Source organism: Neophocaena asiaeorientalis, unplaced genomic scaffold (assembly GCF_003031525.2).
Source record: "Neophocaena asiaeorientalis asiaeorientalis breed wild unplaced genomic scaffold, Neophocaena_asiaeorientalis_V1.1 scaffold72, whole genome shotgun sequence".
Classification (NCBI taxonomy): Eukaryota; Metazoa; Chordata; class Mammalia; order Artiodactyla; family Phocoenidae; genus Neophocaena; species Neophocaena asiaeorientalis.
In genome coordinates, this window is record NW_020185336.1 from 8,897,139 (window position 1) to 8,921,997 (window position 24,859).

The 24,859-nt window shown below is 40.1% G+C and overlaps 1 protein-coding gene across 1 annotated transcript in view; it reads right to left on the reverse strand.

Moving 5' to 3' along the window:
• The window catches only part of GALNT5 (polypeptide N-acetylgalactosaminyltransferase 5), a 36,307-nt gene extending 26,855 nt beyond the window's left edge, over nucleotides 1-9,452 (reverse strand). Inside the window, exon 1 of the mRNA XM_024735985.1 lies at nucleotides 8,002-9,452. Within this exon, the coding sequence (XP_024591753.1) occupies nucleotides 8,002-9,452 (1,451 nt within the window). The remainder of the gene's footprint in view (nucleotides 1-8,001) is intronic.
• Nucleotides 9,453-24,859: the final 15,407 nt, after the last annotated feature.

Consider the following 24,859-nt stretch of genomic DNA (forward strand, 5'->3'; position numbering starts at 1 on the left):
CTTCCGTGGTGGCACAGTGGTTAAGAATCCGCCTGCCAATGCAGGGGACATGGGTTCGAGCCCTGGTCCGGGAAGACCCCACATGCCGTGGAGCAACGAAGCCAGTGTGCCACAACTACTGAGCCTGTGCTCTAGAGCCCGTGAGCCACAACTCCTGAGCCCACGCGCCTAGAGCCCGTGCTCCGCAACTAGAGAAGCCACAGCAATAAGCCTGTGCACCGCAATGAAGAGCAGCCCCCGCTCACCGCAACTAGAGAAAGCCCGCGAGCAGCAATGAAGACCCAATGCAGCCAAAAATGAACAAATAAAAATAATAAATGAAATTTAAAAAAAGAAAAAGAGCAGGAGGTGGTGTGATGTGGCAGAGATAGTTCTGGGTGGAGGTTAGGGCACCTTTCAGGTAGTTCTGTCTCTCCTGGGGTCTGTGACCTTGGACAAGTCACTTCCTTCCTCAGACTTCTCTGTAACGCAGGGGAGAGTATTAGAGTTCTCCTGAAGCTTCATCTAGTATTGACTTTCGGTGAGGTTTTATGTAATTTTAGCCTCATAAGTGCTTCCCTCTGGGTCATGAGAGCCAGAGCAAAGGTAAATTAAAGTGTTGTTTTGGGCTTTAAATCTTTGGACATTTTCTCTCTGGTCCTTAGAAGCACCTTAACAAGGTCCTGCGTGATCTGGACTCTGCTTACTTCTATGGTCTCATTTCTACCCTCCCTGCTCTCCCCAACCCTACATCAGATTTCCCTCAGTTTCTCAATGGATTATTCTTTTTACCCCCTTTCCCATGTCTCTAACTCCCTCCCCCTTCAGGTTTCAGATGAAACACTTCTGCGCTCTCTCAGGCCAGGCTCAGCCTTTCTCTTCCTTGTCCCAGTAGTTTACTCTGCTTCCGAAGAACGTTTTCATGTGTTTGCCTTGAAGGCAGGACCCATGCTCAGATGTTAGATTGCAGGGTAGGCAGGCACTCAGAGATATTTGTCCACTGCTGAGCTGTGGTTGTTGGGCAGTTTTATAGAGTCACCTTTGCTTAGTGCTGTATAGAAGATGATTTCCTGTAAATTTTCTCCCTGACAAGGTACCTGACGTGCAAAACTAATTCCCCTCGTATACCTCTGACCCTATCCCCCTCCCTGCAGCTACCCACCCCGAGTATAAGGAAGAGAGATGTTTTAATTTCTGCTAAAGTCATATGATTATAAGGAAACAAAAGAAAGAGGAGCTGTATCCTATGGAAAGAGCACTAGAATTAGAAGTCAGAAAATTTTCTTGCTGGGACAGCAGACCTATCAGTGAATCTTCCAGAGCCTCACTTTTCTCATCTGTAAATCACATGAGAGATAGTATGTCTTTCATAGTGCTGTTGTGAGGATTGTTTAGAATAAAAAAACTCCACACGCATGTAAAATCTACACACACACGCACAATCACTGCCTGCAACATAAATAAGCACCTTTTTGGTGAGGCTCAGCAAGGGACAGATCCCCTTTATTCAGAGAGGCTTGGCAAACCCAGGAGAGGTAGAGGTGTGGTTGGCCACTATAAGGGCAGAGCAGGTGGGGTGGGGAGAGAGCCAACCTGGTGTAGTTGAATCATTGCCGAGTGAAGAAAAATCAGAAGACTGAGGGTTGGATCCCAACCCTACCATTCATGAGCTGTGAGTCCCTGGGCAAGTTACCTTTCCCTGTGCTCTTTTCCTCATCTGTAGCACTTTATCAATCTGGCATGGCTGTTGTGAGGATCAAACACGATGACGTACACGGAGAATGGAAGGTCCCAGCTGCCCAGCTCATGACAGGCAGTGAGCAAACAGGCGTGGAATGAAATGAACTGCCACCAACTGCATTGCCTGCCGCAATCTGAAACCTCAGCTTCCTCTCTAAGTCTCAGCTTCTCTGCAGGTGAAGCTGGGACAGCGACAGTACCTGCCTTGAAGAATAACTTTAAGGAACAAATGAGAAGGCAAGTCGTAAAGGCCTTTTTAAATACTGTACTCAAGTTTCTCTGCACTGACCCTTCTCACACATACCCGTACACCAACGTTTTAGAAGTGGGGCCAGTTTAGAAGATATTTTAGTTTCGAATAATATAGATTTTTTTTAAACATAGAGGAGACTCTAAAAAGCTCCCTTTATTCTGAAAGCAAACAACAAAACAGAGCTTCTAAACAGACATTGCTATTTTTCCCCCATTTTCTGAACCTTGAGCAAAAAAACGTTCCCTTCTTGAGAGGCTCTGCTCTGAATGGGTCACCCAGGACAGCCCAACAGGGAGTTATTTTCTGGGATAAGAGTACTCAGGGCAGTATCACCATAAGAATTTGATAAATAATTTTATGATGGTTAAACTGGGCCCTGGATGAGGTGTGTAAAAAAGAAGTGTACACAGGTTCAAATTTCTACATTCACTAATTCCTCTCTCGCATAAATATTTCTAGGTCTCTGGCGGTATTTAGATGACAAAGTCACGGATTTGCTTTAACATTTCTCAGTCTTACATTAATTAGGCACTGTTTTCTTCTCTTTGAATCAGTGGCAGAAGTGTGTTTTATATCCTCTGGTCACCTCTCTCCTTATCGTTCCCCTAGTTGTGGGGAGAGTGTGATAAGTAAAAATGTCAAAAGCTCTATGGTCATCTTTTGGCCACATTTAAACTTTGTCTTGTTATGGTCTAGCCTGCACCCTTTAAACAAAGTTTGCTTTATATTTCCAGCTTCCTGATACAACTTTTTAGTGAAATAGCACACTGTGCTCTAACACACACGGACACACTAAGGTACATATACACATACACACACCCAATTCAAAAGCAACATTGCTTTGTGTACACTCATGGAAGAGAAAACAGGAAATAACCCTTTTAAATCCATCTTGTGGGATTTATTTTTTCCCCTGCCCTTGTTCGCTTTCTCAGGGAGGTCTCAGAGCTTTTCCAGTCAATTTTAGATAATGTTCTCCTATCACTATTAGTCACAAAAGCTGTCTCATTTCACCAATTAAAATACTAATCTTATGTAAAACTAAGGACACTGAACTTCATATAACAGTAAAGTTTCTCTTTTCTCTCAGCCTGATACACACATCTAGAAGCATGAAGTTTGGAAGGCTATGTGGTCAGTTTACTTTCAGTAATTCATTAGTTGTGGTTTTGGACCTCACTAGGATTGGGAGAGTAGGGGAGAGGTGGAAATTTAGGTTCTATAAAGGTTTTTCTTTCCCCTCAGTAAATTGGACTGGTTTGTGGCAAATGCATGGTGCTATCTTTTGCTTTCCATATGTGCCAAAAGAAAACTCTCTTTAGCTGTGTAGGAAGGAATCAAATCATTGGTTGACAGTCCCAGCTCTGGGCTAAGAGAATAGGCCCATTCTAGTTGCTTTATTGAGGGGCTTGCCAGAGTACTGTAGGAAAAGCAAAGCATTAAAATAAACAATTGGCTAACATCGTGATGACACAGCAGTGCTAGAAGCATGCTGTAATTCTTACTGTCCTCTAAAAAACTAAATATTGGCAGCAAACATGTCTTTGAGTCATTTTTCTCTAAATGCAGATTCAGGAAGTGCACTCTTAAAATAAGTTCATTTTTGGAGTTACATCTTCACTCTAGCTGCAGGCCACAGGACAGACTTCTCTAAGTAGAATTGCTCTGCATTTCCAGTAGATAGGACCATGTTTTAGCAAAGCCTGTGTGTATGTATTGATTATTGCTGGCTAAAACAAACTTCAATAATTAATAGTAAGCACTGCAAGGATTAGCTTTTTATAAAGAAAGGGTTAAATATAGAAATTTGAAATAACCGTCAAAACAGTATTTTATCTGAAGCATATTTTATAGGCAAAAATTCTAAGCAAAATGAAATTGTATTTTATTTACTGGCATAAAACATTCTCATAAATAAGATAAGGAGATTTTCAACCATTGAAAGTCAAAACATTAAAATGACAAACCAAGCAACAACAAAAATATGAATTAATGAATGAACATGAATTAATGAATAGACAATAGTGTTAGAATAGGATGTATTTACCTTAAACGAGACACCAACATATTCCATATATTCAAAATGAAAAATTAGGAAGTCATTATTAATTTGTAAAATGACTTCTTGCAAGCCTAATTTGAATAGTTATCTATCATTTATTTTTTAAAAAATAGTATCAGTATTCAAAAATCATTTCAGAGAATCTTATCTTTAAAACCATATTGTGTAAACTTGAGTCCACAGCACTGTGCTCAGTGCTAAATGGATACAAAATAAAGTAAAAGACAGAGTTTCCTTCCTAAGCTTAGAATTTTACTGAGAAGTTGAAACAGATTCTCAAGGCCACGGTTAGTGACGGGCACACAGCAAGGAGTGTTTCAGTAACCAGGAGAGTGCATTAATGGTCATTGGAATTTAGAGGTCACAATCAAATCATGGTCTAGATGGAAGTAAGATACAATTAGATTTTGAGCAATGTCAGGTTAAGATGTTCTAGGAGAAATGGTGACGACTGTGAAAGGTGAGGATGGGGGGAAGCCGTGGGAAGGGACCAGTTAAGAAAAATATCAGTGGATGGTAACAAACGTGATGAGTAGAGAAAGATAATAAGACTAACTATCCTTATGCTGAAGGCCCACATTAGAGAGCATGTCACATGCAGCGAGAGATAGCCACACAGCAAGGGTCAGAAATCAGGGTGGCACTGAAAAGGACAGTGAGAATAATGCTAATGGCAGAAAGGAGTTTTTGTGCTTTTGGAAAAGGCCAGGACTATATCTCAACATCTCAGAAATGGTTCTTTGGGACTCAGGAGAAAAGGAGAGAAGAGCAGTTTTGGAAAAGAGAGTCTGATTTTAGAACAAGAGCAAGTGAAGTTGTCCTGGGAACGCTGCTTCTCTCTCCTCCTTCTCAATGTCAACCTCATCCTAGCATATCGGTTAAATCATCATCCTTAAGAACTATTAACTACTTATTATCTTTACCGAGGGGACCTAAATTTAAACAAACATACTAGCAAATCTATGGTTTTTATCCTTGTTTTGGTTCAATGTATATTCAATAGCCAGTTATGATACGTCAGTTATACTGTGTTAATCAATCCATAACGTGGATTTGGGGGAAATGAAAGAAGCAGTAAGGGAGATATTTCCCAGAACTCTTAAAATTTAAAGGTTCCAGTGGGTTGCTACCATAGCTAATTTTAAGGCCAGTCCTTCGGCATTCTAATAGATTCTTTCTCTCTCCATTTCTTTCTTTCTTTCTTTTTCTTTCTTTTTCTTTCTTTCTTCCTTTCTTTCTTTCTTTCTTTCTCTTTCTTTCTTTCTCTTTCTTTCTCTTTCTTTTTTTTTTTTCTTTCTTTCTTTCTTTCTTTCTCTCTCTTTCTTTTACCCTCTCTCTCTCACATGCACGTGTACACACACACACACACACACACACACACACATTCTTATTATATTCTATAACAATTTCCCCCATGCTAACTTTTAAAATTTATTATCTCAAAAAATCTTATTGTGTGTTTTCTTACAAGCATCTCATACACCTTTTAAGCAAAGCTGAAAAAAATAAAATCAAAGTAAGAGAACTTTAAATCATGCCAACCTGATGAATCAAATGTTTTTCATTTGTATTTTCTTCCAAACTTTATCCGTATGAATACATAATTTGCACATACTTGTAGTCAGAGTGATTGGGTAAAAGAAAAGAAAAATAATTTATTCTCTTTCCTGTAAGAATGGCCCAAAAGGGGTTCTGTACACGGGATCCCTGCTGGCTTAAAACTGTCACCTCCATCCTGTTGGAAGAGTAGAGCATCAGGTAGGCACCTTGCCAAGAGCACCTATATTTAGCCAAGGTGGGTTGTGTGATAAGAGGGAGGGGCCTGGCCACATGCTGTCTGACTCATCCTCTCAAGCACACGTGTCACTCACTTTCTTCTACTGTCGGGACAGCCTCCTTCAGAAGACAAAGCCTGACTATGACTTCCCTGGGCAGCAACCCTTAATTTCCACAGACCAAATTTCAGAAACGAACAAGCACTGGGAGCTACTGAGCCTTCAATAAATCATATGGACGCTAACATCATTATTACTTGCTTTTGGCCCTCACACAATTGTCCTTTCTCTGGTTTGGAAGTGCAGTCTGGGCTTCTGTGCAGTGTCTGATTTTTCTCCAAGCTCCATAGCAGTCTGCCAGGCCACAGAAGGGATGTTAAAATAAAGCTACTCTCCTACTTCATTCTCTGGTGTTTTGTGTTCAAAGTTGGCATGTATAGTATATGGCCATATAGTATATACTATATAGGATATGTATAGTAATATGCCATACACAGTATGACATATATAGTATATGCCCTATACTGGCATATTTGGATGTTCCATACATAGTGGATATGTGTAGTAATATAGTGATATATCATAAATATATGTGATATATGATATACAGGATTTCAGATCAGAGCTGGTGCAGCATAATTTTTGGGATCATTTTGGTAGTCATTAGTAAGATATGGGCGATCAACAGCACAACATAATTTTGAGCATGGATTTTAATAATTTCTCTCTAATTGCTAGCTCTATGACCGCAGACAATATAACTTCCCAGGGCCTCAGTTTCTTCATCTTTACTTTGGGTATATTTGTGTTCTCCTCAAGGTTGTGAGTTTCACCAGGGTGAGGAACATGAATGGCAGAGTGCTTGGCCTAAGCAGGTGATTAGCGCATGGCCAATAGCCATCTGCCAATGGCTAAGAGCTGAAAATGGCTAACATCCCAATGAAGAGGACCCTCTCACCAATATGAATACAGGCACATCTATATCTGCCTTCCTCTTAGTAACATTGAATACCTAGATCACAGAGAAGGGTTGTTTTCCTTTTTTTTTTTTTTTTTTATTGAAGCCAAACGAGGGCATTCTTTACAGACCACATGTGCTAAATCTGAATCTTGATATTCCCTAATTCCACCTTCTCGGCAAACATTGTTTGGCTCAGGAATTGCATATCAAGGCATACGTGGAGTTGTATTATCAATTAATGGGTAGTGAACATATGGCTATGAGGTACCCTCACTTATGAGTGGGCCAAAAAGAGCCAGAAACCAAATATATTTGAATCAGATTAAATATTTGTGATCCACTTTCTGGTTAAAGGAATATAACTGTTTAGAAACTGGTTTATGAAGGCTCACTGGGCACCTTCAGAGCTGTGCTGTCTTGGAAGACAGAAGTAATTTCTGAGCGCCCTTACTTGTTGATTTGAACGCATAATATCTGCTGCCTCCTTTGCAGAGCCCTTGTGAAATTCATGTGATTTGTGTGCAGTTGCTCCATAAATGGTGAAACTCTAGAAATATAAAATATTATATTCTTGTATGTCCTGTGGGTGTTTGCTACTTATTGGCTGATTGACTTTTTCCAAAATTATTATTCCTGTATCACTGAACTCCTGAACTATCTACCATTCTCATCTATAAAGGATATTAAATTCTAAGGAGTAAGTCACTTCTTCACTTATGGCGATCATTACTCATGATTAGGCAGAATTCTGCTGGCTAAGACATGATTCCAGAGAGGCATAGAAGGCTCCTTCCCTGTGCTCCTTTCCCAAATATACTCCTGACAAACTTGCTAATAATAAAAAATTCTGAAATTGAGAATTCACTTCATTGTCACTGTTTTAACGGAATTACATTTTAAGCTCTACCATTCATATACACCTTATTAGGAACTGAGCTCCCCTAATCATTTTGATAGGTGTTCAGTACAGAAAAGGGAACAGGACATGAGCTAATAGGGATGAGGGCCAAAGTCCCAGAGAAATAAATGTATAAAGAGAGTGCAATGGGTATGCTGATATCGGAATTTTTCTCTGTGTGGATGGTAGACTATTTGAACTGTGCCTAATGATTATTGTTGCTCTAATTCTCTAGGTGACCAAAAATCACACAGAACTATCTAGAAATAAGTCTTCTCTATGTAAGACCCAAAATACTTGGGGCTGAGGAAAGAGAAGAAAAATGGATCTTACCCAGAAGGTCTTGTGTCTTCAATGGCTCTGTCCACTGGGATCAAATCACTGAGGTAGACGTTGAAATTTCCTTCTTTCCATCTTCTTTCTACCTCCTTCTCCTTTCCATGGGGAACAACTACCGGACGTCCAAACTGACCTGGAGCTTTGGGGTTCCTTGGAGAAAGTGTCACATCAATTCTTAACACACGGTGCATTCCACCATCTTCAGGCGAACGAGCTTTTCTGTGACTTTGGTTGAGTTGTGCAGGCTGGGTTTTGGCAGTTAAGTTGATTCTTGCTGGCCCCAGCCCACCAGCTAAGGCTTGATTGGTTTGAGACACTGCTGCTCTCTGGAGAGCAAGAGAAGAGAAAGATGCCTCCCTGCTCTTCCTGGCAACGTGTTCCTCTTGGCTTTTGCGCAGTACCGTAGGAAATATAGTTTTGGTTTTGGAATTGGGGACCTCTTTGGTGTCTGTCTTTAGCCCCTCCTCCTTGGTTATAATCACAACATGGCTTTCAGACAAATTGAGTTTCTTCCCATCAGCCACTTTGGCTCCATCAACCTTTGGCAAGCCTCCCAACTGTGTCTCATTAATAGATTGCTTCTTTAAGCGACTTGAATCGGCAATGAACTTGGAAAAGGGAAGGTTCTTATTGGCTTTGTGTTTATTTGCATTTAGTTCTTTGCTCTGAGTCTCAGTTTTATTTAAGGCTATGGCTTCCCTGGGTTTTGGCACTGGTGGGCTGGCAGGGTAGGTTCTTTCATTTGCTACTGCCTGGAATTGCTGCTTTGATCTGTCAATATTAAGATGGATGGTCACATTTGGGTTCCTCTCAGCTGCTTGTTTTGATGTTTCACTGCTGAGACGAAGACTCTTCAGGCCCTCCTGGTTTATACCAACAGGTCCTGTGTGTACAGATATTTTGTCCAGTGGAGTTCCCCTTGCTGCTGTGAACGGGGTTTTCTCAGCCCCCTGGGCTGTCTTTTGCTTTGGCGTCACGTGCGAGGAAACTTCAGGTCTGACGTCTCGCCCCTCTGTCTTCCGCTTGGTAAAAGTCACTGGGGGGGTCTGCAGATATGCAGGACGCCACAGAGGTGCAACCTTGCCCCTTCCGGGGGCATTCTGCACTTTTCTTTCCTTCTGGGCTTGGTCCAAATCATCCTCAACCTTGAGCTTACTCTTTTCCATCTTTCTAAAGTTCTCTTTGCCCCATATGCCCTTCCCGTGTCCCTTCGAGGGGAGCTTCATCTCTTTCACGCTGTCGTCAAGGCTCTTCCCCAGGTATGGCTGAACTCTGAACCCTATCCTCTCCCTCCGGATGATGTCTTCCTTCTGGACTCGAGTGTTGATCTCACTGAATGAGAGGCGGAGAGCTGCCATGTCAAAGAGCAGCCAGATGACAGAAGCTACAAATATAAATGCCAGGACTCGCCCACTTCCTCGGAAAAACTTTCGGATCTTGTTCATGGTACAAAAGCTTCCCTCGCAGCCTGCCCTCCCTCTGAGCCTGCTTACCTTGAGGGGAGAGGGAGCTCACGTAGTAGCAATAGCAGCAGCAGCAGCAGCAAAGTTGCCAGAAAGCAGCCCCCTCCCCTGAACAGAGCAGGAAGCAGCAGTCCAAAGGGAGAGCTCAGCTCCTACCGCTTGTCAGTCTCTGCCTGCGTGGCATTTCACAGCAGAGCATCCGTGCCTGCTTGGCTGGCCCCTGGCTAAGCCCTGCTAAACATTGCCCTTTGGTCACCCTGGGAGCGGTCGATTCCAGCCACCAGACAGGTCAGCAGATCACTCGCCTCGTCTCCATGAGCCCATGTCCACCTTCCTACAAACCCAAGAAAAGGTGGGGTCTGGGCTGCGCCTTCTCTCCTCGCAGTTCTCCGTCTGCACGCTGTAACTCAACACCACTTCTCAGAAGGAAAACATTTCAAGCCATTACCCAGAAAACGTCATTCAGCTCTCACCTTCCGTGTTATGTGAGAGTGTGTGTGTTTTCAGGGCAATTAAAGAAAACTGTCTAACTTGGAGGGCATGTGTTCCTGGTTTGTAACCCCACCTACCCCATTCCTGCTTATTAACCCTGTTGTACCCAGGTCTCCAAGTGATGTGCCCCAGCAATTCATCAGTGAACTTAATGTTTCAACTTGGAGAGGTAACAGCTTATAGAAGGGGCTGAGCATAACCTCAATACCAAAGGTGGGTGTTTGATTATTCAGAAGTCTTCTTGGGCAGGGGCGGTGGGTATCAAAATCTTGGTTTGTAAGTCAACTTTTTGTTTTAAATGAGTCCCTCTATTTTTATTATTAGATTCAGTGGACATAAACTTAATTTGTCATATTGCTGTAAAAGTTTCTAAACCCTTACTCTTGGTTTGGATACTTGTCCCAGATGTAACAACAGCTTGCAGAGTGAACCAGAACTTGGACCAGACTCTGAGTGGCACTGGTAGACTGGTAGGACACTGGTTCCGACAGCTTTGTGATGGTAGAATCACACTGAAGAAATCCTCCCAAATTCTGATTAATTGATGGAGGGGGGAAGGGGCAAAGATGACCACTGGTCTGCATTGTATTTTTAGAAGCTTCCCAGGTCTTTCTAATGTACAGCCAAAGTTGAGAAACACCGTTCTAGAATTAAATGCCTCCCCATTATTTTTTGGGTTTTGGACCACTGCGCACAACTCTTGTGAAATTTTCCCCCAGACAGAGTAAAACCTAATAAAAAGTATACATTCCCAGAACAACTGGATCAGAATCTGCATTTTTATAAATTTAATTTTTATTTTATATTGGAGTACAGTTGATTTACAATGTTGTGTTAGTTTCAGGTGTTAGAGCAAAGTGATTCAGTTATACACGCACATGTATCCATTCTTTTTCAAGAATCTGCATTTTAACCTCACCTGCTATAAACATTGTCCCTAAAGTTTGAGAAGCACAGCCCAGGAGCACTGTTCTCCGAGGGGCTCTGAGTGATCTGCAGGCAGTGATGTTCCTTATTTCTCCAGTGTTAGGAAGGGTATAGCATCCCCGCTTTGAGATAAACTTAGGCTCCCAAAGACTTGGGAAGGGAAGAAGGGAAGATTCTGAATAGTTTATACTTATGCATTGCCTTCCACAACATTTTAACTTTAAGTTTGTGCTTTACCCCATGGGAGGGAACCCAGATAAGTGCAGCGATGGTAACATGTTTCTTAAATCTCTGATTCTCCTTTTTATTCCGTGCCTGCTCACTCCAGTTTGGAATATCCACATGGATGGCAGCACTGGTGACTCAGCTGTTTCCTCCATGCACCCCTGCCCTCCATTTGTCCATCCTTCCGATATTTGCTGAGTCTGTCCCATTGCTCAGGTCCTGTGTTGGGTGTTGAAAGATATTGAGTAAAAAGGACGTAGTTCTTGTCTTTGAGATCTCACAGTCTATTGGTGGACACAGACAGGTAGGCACATATACAATACACAGTAAGTAATATGAGAGAACCGTATCCTGGATTCTTTGGGAATGATTTTTGGAGAAGCTATCCTTAGACTTGAGGGATGAACAAGAACATAATTATCTCTGCTCATACTGTGGTCAGAGAAGGGAAGTATTAGTTGGATGGTGAAAGGCAGATAAATTAGCAAGAACATAGAAGTGAAGAGAGAGTATAGTACTATGGGAAGCACACATTTCTGAGAACCAGCATGATTGCAAACTCAGGCATGTGTGTGTGTGTGTGTGTGTGTGTGTGTGTGTGTACCCCATATGCCCCAAACTGTTTGCTAAGCTCTTTCCATCGAGTATCTCATTCGATCTTGACAACAATCTAATGGTGACAAACGCATGGTGAAAAAGCACCTCTAAAGGCCTCTTCCCAGCCTTTTCCACATCTTTTTCCTGGTTAGTCTATGAGAATCTGTAAGGATGACAAAAGTTGGTCATAAGCAGCTCTACAGACTCAATACTATGGATCTTCAGAAAATCAGTAACAATCTCTACTGGTGGTCCCCACCAGCTATGTATTTCTCCTCTTTTTTTTCCTCTTAGCTGGGTTTCCATGATGTTCAGAGCAATGAAAAAGTATGGATAAAAAAGAATAGAAAACAAAGAAATTAAGAAATTTTACCTTTAATAGCAGTCAATACACACATTATTCAACAGTTGACCTTTCGTACAGATACATGATGCTGCTTTTTGGTTTAGTTTCCCTATTACTAGCAGAAAACTAAATATATAGGTGGGTTGGCTGTTTAAGGTACTTCTGGCTGTCATTCCAAATGGTAGACTTACCTGGTCAAATTCCTCAAGAATCTGCACATACTTAGTTGGAGTGGGTATCATTCTAAAAAACTAGGGCTATGAAGTGGTCCTTAGGAGGCTTTTGGAGGGGTTTTTCTAATTCATTTTGACTTCATTTTCACACTTGTGTAGTAAAAAATTTTAAATATATTTTTAGTTTCTTCTTCTGTAAAAGAGGTATATTAGTAGGAGGACCTGTCCTTAAACTCTACATGGTTGATGTCAGGATTTTCATGTCAATAGCTACCATTTATTGAGAATTTACTGAGTGCCTGACACTGGATTCTCCTAGATTAAATCATGAACTGTTTAGCAGGACAGCTTTGTATATAGTTAGAGTGAAATCTGTGTTCCTTTGTTCTGCTTCCAAGGTGACTATCTCTGAATCACGCTCATTGATAACCAGTAGGAGTTCAATAAACATTTTAAAAAATTTCTATTCTCCAATTTCCCCAGCCAGAATGCAGAATATTAGAAGTACTGGTTCCAGTTCCCTGGCTTTGTGTCTAAAGTAACTCTCTCAGAATATTTGACTGTTTTTTTTTTTGACTATGTAAGTATATTCTGAGTAACTAATACCTATTTTCTTTTATAATATGTACTCAGTTGCTTACCCTTAATTATAAAAGATATAAAAGGAAAATATATTTAAACATATATTCTTTAGAGAATAATGAGAATCTACAGATGCATCACTGAATTTGAATGTAGATTTAAATTTGGAGATTCCAATTAAAGACAATATGGGATGAGGATATTATTCATTTAGGAAATTTGAATGAGAAAATCAAGTAAATATGAAATATCATTTTGCTTTTGTATTTTAATATGATCATTTTTTCCTTCAAAATTCTTTTTTTGTTTGTTTTTGAGAAAAAGAGAAATTGTATGCAAGAAGATAACACTGTCCTGTGAACAAAATTCACAAAAAAAGAGAGAAAGTTGAAAATCATAATTTAAAGGCGGAGTTTTTATAAAGTCCATAGGTACCATAAATATAAAAATGATAATTTTACTCCAGTTTAACTGGTTCTTCGAGTGAAGATGGATGAATACAATTTCTGGCAGTCATTTAAGCTTTGGTGTATGTATCCTTTTTTATAAAATTTAGAAGCTGGTTAAGAAACAGCCTCACTATCTAATGCCCAGAGAATGAGGACTGCTGTGATCTTCCCTCCAACATTTGTCCTTGAAAATTTTTCCCATATTAGTGGTGGTAAATCATAATCCATTAAGCCTGAGTTTGAAGAAAGCAAGACCTCTACCGTTGAAAGATAATACACTGTGCTTAGACCTCAGGTTTCATTGATTTTTTAAAAATTAATTTTTACTGGAGTATAGTTGCTTTACAACATTGTCTTCATTTCTACTGTGCAGCCAAGTGAATCAGCTATATGTATAGATATATCCCCTCTTCTTTGGATTTCCTTCCCATTTAGGTCACCACAGAGCACCGAGTAGATTTCCCTGAGCTATGCAGTATGTTCTCATTAGTTATCTATCTTATACATAATATCAGTAGTGTGTATATGTGAATCCCAATCTCCCAATTTCACCCCACCCCCACTTCTCCCCCCTCGGTGTCCATACATTTGTTCTCTACATTTGTGTGTCTATTTCTGTTTTGTGAAGAGTGGAGCCAAGCCAGCATCTGTGCTTTTTAGGTCCCTGGACAATTTAATTGTTTTAATATTTTATTTTGATTAAGAAAAATTTAATAAATTTAAAATAAAACGGGGACTTCCCTGATGGTCCAGTGGTTAAGCATCCGCCTTCCAATGCAGGGGATGTTGGTTCGATCTCTGGTTGGGGAACTAAGATCCCACATGCCGCAGGGCAACTAAGCCCGTGTGCCACAACTACTGAGCCTGCACACTCTAGAGCCCATGCACCACAACTAGAGAGCCTTCATACTCAACGCACTGCAACTAGAGAGAAACCAACGCACTGCAATGAAGATCCCACGTGCCACAACTAAGAACCGACACAGCCAAATAAATAAGTAAATAAATAAATATTTTAAAATTATTTAAAAATTAAAAATAAAATAAAACATTAACTGAGCATCCACCTTGGGAAAAGAACTGAGCTAGTTATCAGAAGGAAAAAACTGCCTTAAGGGACAGGTTGTCAATGAGCCCGAGACTTTTAACTCAAATACTAAATTAACAGAGCCATTGGTATTGGTTAATTATAAATTTAGAAAAAAAGGTAAAATAGCTCAGGGTGACTCTGATTAAGGCTTTACTAAATCAGAAAGAAAAGGTAGGAAGAACAATGACAGTTTGGAAGAAAAGAGAAATTCAGATTTAAACATGCTGTGTTTGAAATATATGTGGAATACATAAACATGTATATATTGAGCAAATATTTGAGTACCAACCATGTACTAGCCTCTGGGAAAACAAAGAAGCTGAAGCTCACAGTTTAATGTAGTTGTTTTCAACTTTTTGTGCATCAAAAATCTTAAGGGGAGGGACTGTTAAAATATAGATTCTCATGTTCTTCCCTCAGTAATTCTGAGGTTGGATACAGGATCTGGGAATCTAGATTTTTAACTAGAATATCAGATGATTCTGATATAGGTGGACCAAGACCCACACTTTGAGGTTCATTGGTTCAGTGGCAGAGGCAAAATATTAATATAAAAATGGGAAAAGTGAGTGAAACAAGCAACTAACCTAAGAAGGAAGAAAAATAAGTCCTGACAAGAAGACAAGTTTAGTGTTTCAGTCTCTTACCATTCCAGGTTGGAGAAGGATGGGAGTAGCCATTAGTATAGCCTGCAATTTTCTAAGAAATCAGGTCCCTGGCTCTCTGGTCCTAAGAAGGACCTGCGGTCCTGTCAGTGGGTCTCAGCAGGGCAATGTGGAGTTTATGATTTGTGTTGTGTTGCTTCAGGCTGTCTGGGAGAGCAGACTTTTGTAATTTTGATTACCACTTATACATTAATTGCATGTTTTCTTGTTTAAAGTCTGACTGTCACTAGATTTTAGGTTCCAGGAAAGCAAAGACTGCATTTCTTTTTTTTTTTTTTTTTTTTTTTTTTTAATTTTTGCAGTACGCAGGTTGTGGCCTCTCCCATTGCGGAGCACGGGCTCCGGACGCGCAGGCTCAACAGCCATGGCTCACGGACCCAGCTGCTCCGCGGCACGTGGGATCTTCCCAGACCGTGGCACGAACCCATGTCCCCTGCATCGGCAGGCGGACTCTCAACCACTGCGCCACCAGGGAAGCCCTGCATTTCTTTTATTCACCACTATATCCTTAGAGCCTAGTACTCAATCAATACTACTTTTCCCAATGTTCTGGGCACCAAGAATACAACAGTGACTAAACCAGAGAAGTTCCATCGTCTTGTAGTTCATACATAACGAAATAAAGAGACAAAAATGTGTAACTTTAGGTAGTCATGTGTGCTAGAAAGAGAATGGAAGGAAATAGAGAAAGAAAAGTGGGAATATAAATCAGGGAAGCCTCTTTAAAGAGGTAACATCTGAGAAGAAACTTGAATAGAGTAAGGGAGTAAGCCATGAGAAAATCTGGGGGAAGAGATTCCAGATGGTAAGAACAGAAAAATCAAGATGTGACATTGGAAACAAGCCTGGCATTTTGGAGATGGGTAAGAATGTGAGTGTAGCTGGAGTAGAATGAGTGAGAAGGAGAGTGGGAAGAGATGAAGAGGTAGGCAGGCTCCAGATTTCATAGCTCATTTATTGTATATATGATTCAATTAGTTGAAAGAGTGGGCTAACGCTCATAGCATTACCTATATTAACTCAAGTAATCTTTACTTAAAATCAACTTCGTGAATTAGGTGCTAAGATCTCCATTCTACAGGTAAGAAAACTGGGGCACAGTGAAGTTAAGTAGCCTGTCAAAGGTCACACAGCCAGCCAAGCAGTGGTGGGTTCAGGATATAAACCCAGGCCGGCTGGATCCTATACATCAGTGTTTCTCAATCTCTTTCTCATTATCAGATCTCACTCCCTGAGAGAAAAATTAAATTAAAACTCTCCCTAAAGTGAGAGAATTTAAATACTGAGAAATAATAGTTTGTCAAGTAGAGTTAAGCTTTGGAGGACCAGAAACCATTGTAATATTTTAGAATGTTTTTGCCCCCTAAGAATCCATTTTTGCCCCCTTGAGGGTGACATCACTTCATTGAGAAAAATGCATATACTACACTATAATATCGCTCATAAAAACATAATTTTGTAATAAAATTTTCTTATAAATAAATGAATATTTTTATAAATAAATTATATCTCTCTTATAAATAAATGCTTTTATTGTATAAGTTTCTTACAAACAGGGAAATAAAAGGGATAATTCAGTAGCTTGATGAGACTGCCTTTTACTTGCAGATGGATTAGACCTGAATGCTTTAGAAGACTCAGGCATAGGGGAGGTAAGATTGAAGATAAAGAGTGGATAAAGCCTTATCAGATTAAAGTGACGTCCCAGAGGAGACAGGAAATAAGCTTAAGAACACAGGTGGATTATTTAATTCATTTTAGAAACAACTAGGGGCATGTTTCATTTTGAAATTGTACCTGTTCCAGGGCAGGTAAGGATGAGTGGAGATGGAAGGAAAGAAAGTTCAGGGAGTTTGTGCTCGATGGCTTCTGATTATTTTACATAAGCACGAGGCAGAAAGTGAAGAGTTGGGAGTGGGTGGGTAGGCGGTCGAGGCACGTGCTAAAGGTTGGAATCAGTTGCCATGAAGAGAAGGAAGAGCTGCCAACTCAGAACAGGAGCAAGGACTGTCAGAGAGCTTTGAGCCCTGAGCCCCCAGGAGCCCTACGTGCTCCGCTGAGGCCACCTCTGCCACATTCCAGGTGCCACACCAGTGATGCCCTCAGAACATGTCCTGCCTCTTTGTCTTCTTCTTATCTGTCCCACCCTGGAACCATTCTGCTTTCTCTATGACCTCCATTTTAACAAAGAGAAGAGAAAGGCGAGGAGAGAAGGGGTAGAGAAAGAAGAGTCGTGGGAGGGGCAGACGGTAGGCACAATGGAGGGCCCTTGAGGGCATTTTCATGTGCTGTGAAGAAGTAGGATGAAATGAAAGCCTTGAAGAAGGGCTAAATGCTGCTTCATATCTCCCCCCTCCACCACCACCTCCAACTCAATTACTGCCCCCAGGAGCAAGATCAAAATAACCTTCTGTGGGATGAAAGGATGACAATGACTTTGGATCCAATTACGTTATCATAAGCTGGAAACAACCCTTGCATTTGAGGTCTGCTAAAGTACTGAACCGTGAAACTCAAATCACAATGTGAGATATGAAAGCGATTTGAACTCAGGGCCCTTTGGACATTTTCCTGGATATCAAAGAAGGATTTTCTTTCCTGCTTTCTGAAGATAAGGTAGAAAATGGACAAGTGATGAACTAACCAGAAACGGTGGAAGAAATACTTAATTGGAAATGAAATTAAGAGAGGAAAAGACAAATGGGTTTAGATTAATGTCATGCTTACAGTTATCACAGGATATGAATTTTGTTTACATGATCAAATATCTTCAGAGCTACTCAGCTCCTCTGATGTACAATTCTAAGTGGTTTCCTTACTCTTAGAAACTGAGGGTTAACTAACTATTCAAGCCTGGGCACGTAGGAGACAGGAGCATGCAGGCATCCACTCATGATTGAACTAAGGAAAGTAAATAAAACCCCAAAGTCCCCACCTTATTTCCAGAGGGATGAAATAAGCCGGGAAATAAGATGAACTCTCCTCATGGACTTGGACTGGATGGGAGCCATGCAAAAAGAAACACTTGAGAGAAAAGGAAAGATGAGCAATGTGTATATTTTACATGTGTGCACACATATGTGTCTACATATTTATATGCAAACACACAAACTCCATGTGCGGTTTATGCTTGTGTGTACATATTCATATTTATACACATATGTATGTACAGAGTTCACAGAGCACTCCCAAACAAATACACACCAGATGTGCTGATTTTGAGCTCTCCAAGGAAAAGATTACTATGGAGAAGGAAACGAAACAGGGCTTTTGAGGACATTGGTCATCCTACCAGGTGTACTGATATTTGGAGGGCATATTCTATGTTTTGCGTATGTTTATTTTGGGTTAGAGGAGACTCAGGACAACATAATAACTGCTTCATAATTTTGGAGAGATATCATGTGGAAGAAGGATTTAACCATTCCATATGGTTCCAGAGGGTAGAAATGAGGCCGAGGCGTAGCAGATTTCTGTTTTAAATGAGAACAACTTTCTAACAATTAGTACTACACAAAAGAGACATGTATTCCTTCTAAAAGTAGATAATGATCTGCCTACTCTTGGAAATGACATGTGGCAGAGGCTGCGTGGCCATCTGTCACAGAAGTTGTAGGGGGCATTCTTCCATTTGGTGAGGGTTTGCACTATCGTTATTTGCTGGGCCATCTCCATTCTGAAATTCAGTGGTTCTAAAATGCATAAAGACATTTTAAGGGAAGTCAAGTCATATATGGTTTTGGTTTTATGACTGCCTTTATTTTATTCAGTGACTTATGAGCAGCTAACTCCTATCTCAATAAGTACTAGACATAACAATTTCTTCTGTCTCCTGTTTGATTTCTGTTTTCCCCTACTTCTTTTCGTCACCTTTAATTTTTGCATTTTCTATTCTCTTTTCCTTGTGTTTTCTTCAACCTGCCTGTGTCCTCTAGATGTAAGAGATGGAGGGAAGGCAATGTTCATTGAGACAGTAATATGAGGAAGAAAGTGTTTAACTCGGTTAACATTTTTTTTTTCTCTGAAGGGAAAATCCTGGCTGTGTGATTATGTGAATATGTGTATGTATACTACAGTGTCTCTGTGTGTCTGTGTATGTATAGACCTTCAGTGAAATGTGGTATTGCCTGGAGAAAAGGCTTATAGTATTTTTAACATAGAGGATTCCTCTCCCAAGTGGATGTTTGGAAGAGCTGGGGATTGGGAACCACTTTTGATTGTCACAATACCTGGGGGCTGTTACTGACACAGAATGGGAGGAGGGAAAGAATGCAGAATGTCTTACACTGTGTGGGACACTCCCATCCAATCAAGGATTATGCCATTCCAGATGACAGTAGAGCCCCATTGAGGTATACGAAGTGAAGGCTTTGGAGACAGACTATCTAGGTTGCCCTCTTTAGCTCTGTGATCCTGGACAGGTACTTTAATCTCTCTGGATTTTTGTTTCCTCATCTGCACTATGGAGGGTAATAAGAGTACCTCCTCACAGTGTTGTTGTGAAGATCAAATGAATTAACAAGTCAAGTGCTTAGAGGAGAACAGATGCTAAAACACACGCAACAAGTGTCAGCTCTGATTTTGATTTTTCTGAAATGGGTAGGAATCGGCTATTTGGATTCATCTTACATGTTGAGTGTATGAGAGTTTCTATATGCTTTCACCAGGCTTTAGGGAACTAAAACATAATGAACCAATACTTACAAAAGCGTGACCTATGGACCCTCTGAAGTTGTGAAGCTGCTGTGACATCACAATGGACATATGTGAAGTGAGCCTTGACAAGATAACATCAGTCTGCTTTTCCTTCTCCGCCTTGCACATATGCAAATATGTCCCCAACCATTTCCCTAACACACACACACAGCGTTATATTTAATAAAATATAAAAATTCATTTAAAGTTCTAGGAGTCTTTGACAAAATTCAACACCCATTTATGATAAAAACTCTCCAGAAAGTAGGCACAGAGGGAACCTACTTCAACATAATAAAGGCCATGTATGACAAACCCACAGCCAACATCATTCTCAATGGTGAAAAACTGAAACCATTTCCTCTAAGATCAGGAACAAGACAAGGTTGCCCACTCTCACCACTATTATTCAACATAGTTTTGGAAGTTTTAGCCACAGCAATCTGAGAAGAAAAAGAAATAAAAGTAATCCAAATAAAAAAAGAAGAAGTAAAACTGTCACTGTTTGCAGATGACATGATACTATACATAGAGAATCCTAAAGATGCTACCAGAAAACTACTAGAGCTAATCAATGAATTTGGTAAAGTAGCAGGGTACAAAATTAATGTACAGAAATCTCTGGCATTCCTATACACTAATGATGAAAAATCTGAAAGAGAAATTAAGGAAACACTCCCATTTACTACTGCAACAAAAAGAATAAAATACCTAGGAACAAATACCTAGATCTTTTGTCTCCTCTACCTAAGGAGACAAAAGACCTGTATGCAGAAAACTATAAGACACTGATGAAAGAAATTAAAGACGACACAAACAGATGGAGAGATATACCATGTTCTTGGAATGGAAGAATCAGCATTGTGAAAATGACTATACTACCCAAAGCGATCTACAGATTGAATGCCATCCCTATCGAACTACCAATGGCATTTTTCACAGAACTAGAACAAAAAGTTTCACAATTTGTATGGAAATACAAAAGACTCCGAATAGCCAAAGCAATCTTGAAAAAGAAAAACGGAGCTGGAGGAATCAGGCTCCCTGACTTCAGACTGTACTACACAGCTACAGTAATCAAGACAGTATGGTGCTGGCACAAAAATAGAAATATAGATCAATTGTACAGGATAGAAAGCCCAGAGATAAACCCACGCACATATGGTCACCTTATCTTTGATAAAGGAGGCAAGAATATACAGTGGAGAAAAGACAGCCTCTTCAATAAGTAGTGCTGGGAAAACTGGACAGCTACATGTAAAAGAATGAAATTAGAACAATCCCTAACACTGTATACAAAAATAAACTAAAAATGGATTAAAGACCTAAATGTAAGGCCAGACACTATAAAGCTCTTAGAGGAAAACATAGGCAGAACACTCTCTGACATAAATCACAGATCCTTTTTGACCCACCTCCTAGAGAAGTGGAAATAAAAACAAAAATAAACAAATGGGACCTAATGAAACCTAAAAGCTTCTGCACAGCAAAGGAAAACACACACAAAGAAAAGTTCTAGGGGTCTTGTCCCTATGTATTTGCTCAATAAGTGGATACAAAAAATACATTTACAGTATGCAGGGACTACGGAATTTTGGAAAAAAATTTTTTTAATTCCTATGCTTGAAAAGGTTGTGATTCATACAACAGACCATTCTTAATCTTGCACCAATACTGAAGGTTATTTATTTATTTATTTTAATTTTTTTTTTTTTCTTTTTGCAGTACACGGACCTATCACTGCCGTGGCCTCTCCCGTTGCGAAGCACAGGCTCCGGATACGCAGGCTCAGTGGCCATGGCTCATGGGCCCAGCCACTCCGTGGCATGTAGGATCTTCCTGGACCGGGGCACGAACCCGTGTCCCCTGCATTGGAAGGCGGACTCTCAACCACTGCACCACCAGGGAAGCCCCTGAAAGTTATTTTATATTTTGAAAGACTGACTCAGAAGGTGTTTCAAGATTTGACTAATCCCAAGGTTATAATCATGGACTTTAATGATAATTCTGTGAAAAGCCAGTTTTAGAAGGTCCATTTGATTAAGCGGAATCTGTTAAAACATTGTAATGCCATAAAAATTGTTTTTAGAAACAAGTCCCAGAGGTTAATTTGATTACTTTTCATTTCTAATTTATATTATGAAGACAGAGTCAGAGTCTTTATAGTAGTGTGTCCTTTGGTACGATGAACAATATTTTCAATTTAGTTTGTCCCGTCTGTTTACAATGATTTTGTCCCATCCCTTTCCCACTTTGGCTCATTTGCAAGGAAACACAAGTATGTATGATAGTATATGGACTGAACAATATGATCCCCCCATGATATGACTAGTGTATTTTTCAATGAATATATATTGAGAAGTGTTCAACCTTTTCCTGCTTTTCATGGATGCATTTGTTGATCAACCTCTGACACATGGAAACTGCATGTGCTGGGTGCCACAAATTCCATGCAGAAGATGAAGACATTTTATAGTTTGCTAAAACATGTATACTCACCCATTTTTCACTATTTGTTAGGAGGATTAAATAACTTCATACAAGTCAAGTGCTCAGAAAATCACAAATAAAACACCTTCAGCTAGTGTCAGCTACGATTTCGATTTTTCTGAAAAGGCTGGGAATGAGCTATTTGGATTCACCTTGTATGTTGAGTATATGAGAATTTCGGTATGATTTAACCAGTTTTTTGGGAACTAGTACATGATGAATCCATACTCAATAAATTCCATGGAGACGGAGATATAATTTATTAAAATAGGAGAACATCACATACCACTCTGGTGCAAGATCTTGATAGTGCAGGAGGCTGTGCACGTGTGTGGCAGAGAGTATATGGGAACTCTCTGTACTTCCCCTCATTTTTATTTATTTATTTTTTTTGTAGAAATGAAACTGCCCTAAAAAGTAAAGTCTAGGGCTTCCCTGGTGGCGCAGTGGTTGAGAGTCCGCCTGCTGATGCAGAGGACACGGGTTCGTGCCCCGGTCTGGGAAGATCCCACATGCCGTGGCACGGCTGGGCCTGTGAGCCATGGCCGCTGAGCCTGCGCAAGTTTAAGAAATACTATTGGGATTAAGATTGGGATCTAAAATAATAATAATAATGTTTGAGTAATTCAGGGTCCATAAAACCAAAATTTTAAATTATTTCTTTTCTCTCGTGTATACCTCAATCCCCAACTCTACTGGGGGTAGGGGCAGTTACCAGAATTTGATTTTATGAGCAATTTCATTCACTGAATTGTATCTTTCTGCCTCTGAGGAAGCACAGCCTGGAAAGAAAAGCCAACAAGCAGTCAAATTCACGGCTGTATGACTGGGATACTCAGGGTATTGCTGGTTTGTCTGAAGTGCTTCTGGTTCACTGGTTTATATGGCCATAATCTGGGTATCATTTGCACTACTTTCTTTTGTCTTTACTGTTCTGTTTGCTTGTGCTTTTGTGTATCAAAGGTTTAATTACATTAAAATATGCATACTCACCCATCATTCATTTTTTAGTAAAGAAAATCATTGACTAGAGAACCATGAGTACAAAAAGAAGTTCTTTATAGGGAGACGGGCTGGCATAGTAAAGAGCAGAGTCTCAGCTCCACCATTCCTTGTGATGTGACTGAGGCACCCCAGTATCCTCAGTGAACTTCAGTTTCCTCATGTGCAAGCTGTGGGTTTTAATGCTCATTTGTTAGTGCTGTTGTGAGAACTGGATACGAGGAGGGTAAAAAATACCTAGCTCTGCATCTGGCACATAGTAGATACTCATTAAATGCTAGGGTAGCAATTAATGGCAGTTAATATTTTTTGTTGAAATTTTTAATAAATAAGTTTTGCTAAAGTATTGTCATTTGTTTTCAATCATGACACTATAAAGTAGTGCCTGCAGCAGTAACAACAACAGCAACAAAAATGATTGAAGAGTAGGTCCAATAATTTGCTATATAGTAAGTAGGCAGTAGCCTATAGTCCCCAGACAATGTTGGCCACAGACATTAAGGACAAGATACAAGAATACTATCCCACATGACTGAAATGTACCCAAAACTCCTTAGTGTGCATGAAATTAGCATGTACTTTAAAGTTTCTAAGAGGTAATCCTTATTAGACTGTAATTTGGATATGGGCAACCAATGAGCTTTAGGTGTATGCATATGTGTATATATACATGCATCTTAATGTATAATCAGTAGAAGCCAGATGAAACTGTAACAAAAATAAATGATAAAACAGGACAAGATGAATTTATCAATATTCATTCTACAAATGTTATGTTATAGGTAGTGTGTTATGTGCTAGGAGTGAGGATTGGGAAACTTATAACACTGTCCTCAAAATCAAGTTTCTTAGGCCAAAACCCCAGCATTTTTAACACAGATAAATGATAAATGCTGCAGCTAATAGATATCCACAGAAGAATCTGGTTAGTTTGGAAATATCAGCAGAAATAACTTTAAGGATAAGTAATAAAGATTGAATAACAACTATCAAGAATGCCAAGGGGATTAGCTAATTCCAGTCTGAAGGAACAGTGTGTACAAAGGCACAGAGACTTGAGAGCGTGTGGCATATGTAGTAGGTTAGGAAAAATTCAGGAAAGAAGCCTAGAGAGGTAAGCAGGGACCAGATCATGACATTGTTTATGAATTCCAAAAAGTGTAAGGAGAGACCCAACAATCAGCAGTAGCAGGGAGAAATTTCACAGTTGCCCTTGTAGCTTAGTGAGCTGAACTCTTGAGGGCCCTGCATCACTTGGGTTTTTATCACAAGTTCTCTTTTGCAGGTTCTCTTTTCCCTGTCCTGGCTCTGCTTCCCCAGGGAACCCCGCACACGGTGGTCACACTGATGCTACAGAGCATCTTTGTGTCTTATGTGGAGCACAAACTTCTTAGAAGTGAAGTTTTTGGTAGAAGGAAAGAGGAGATTGTAATAAAATCGTGTAACGTGGTAAAAAAAAAGGAATCTGTTACAAGAACCAGAGCCTTTTCTGCAAAATCATTCTAGTGCCTCCCCACCTGCTAAACTGTGTCCCTGCTTTGCTAGCTAGCTTGCTTTTCCCATCTGCTTCATTCATTTCAGAATTAAGAGCCCTTAATGATGTCTTCCTATGTCTTAAGACTTTCCCCCTATGATTTCTCATTTAAAACAGTTCTT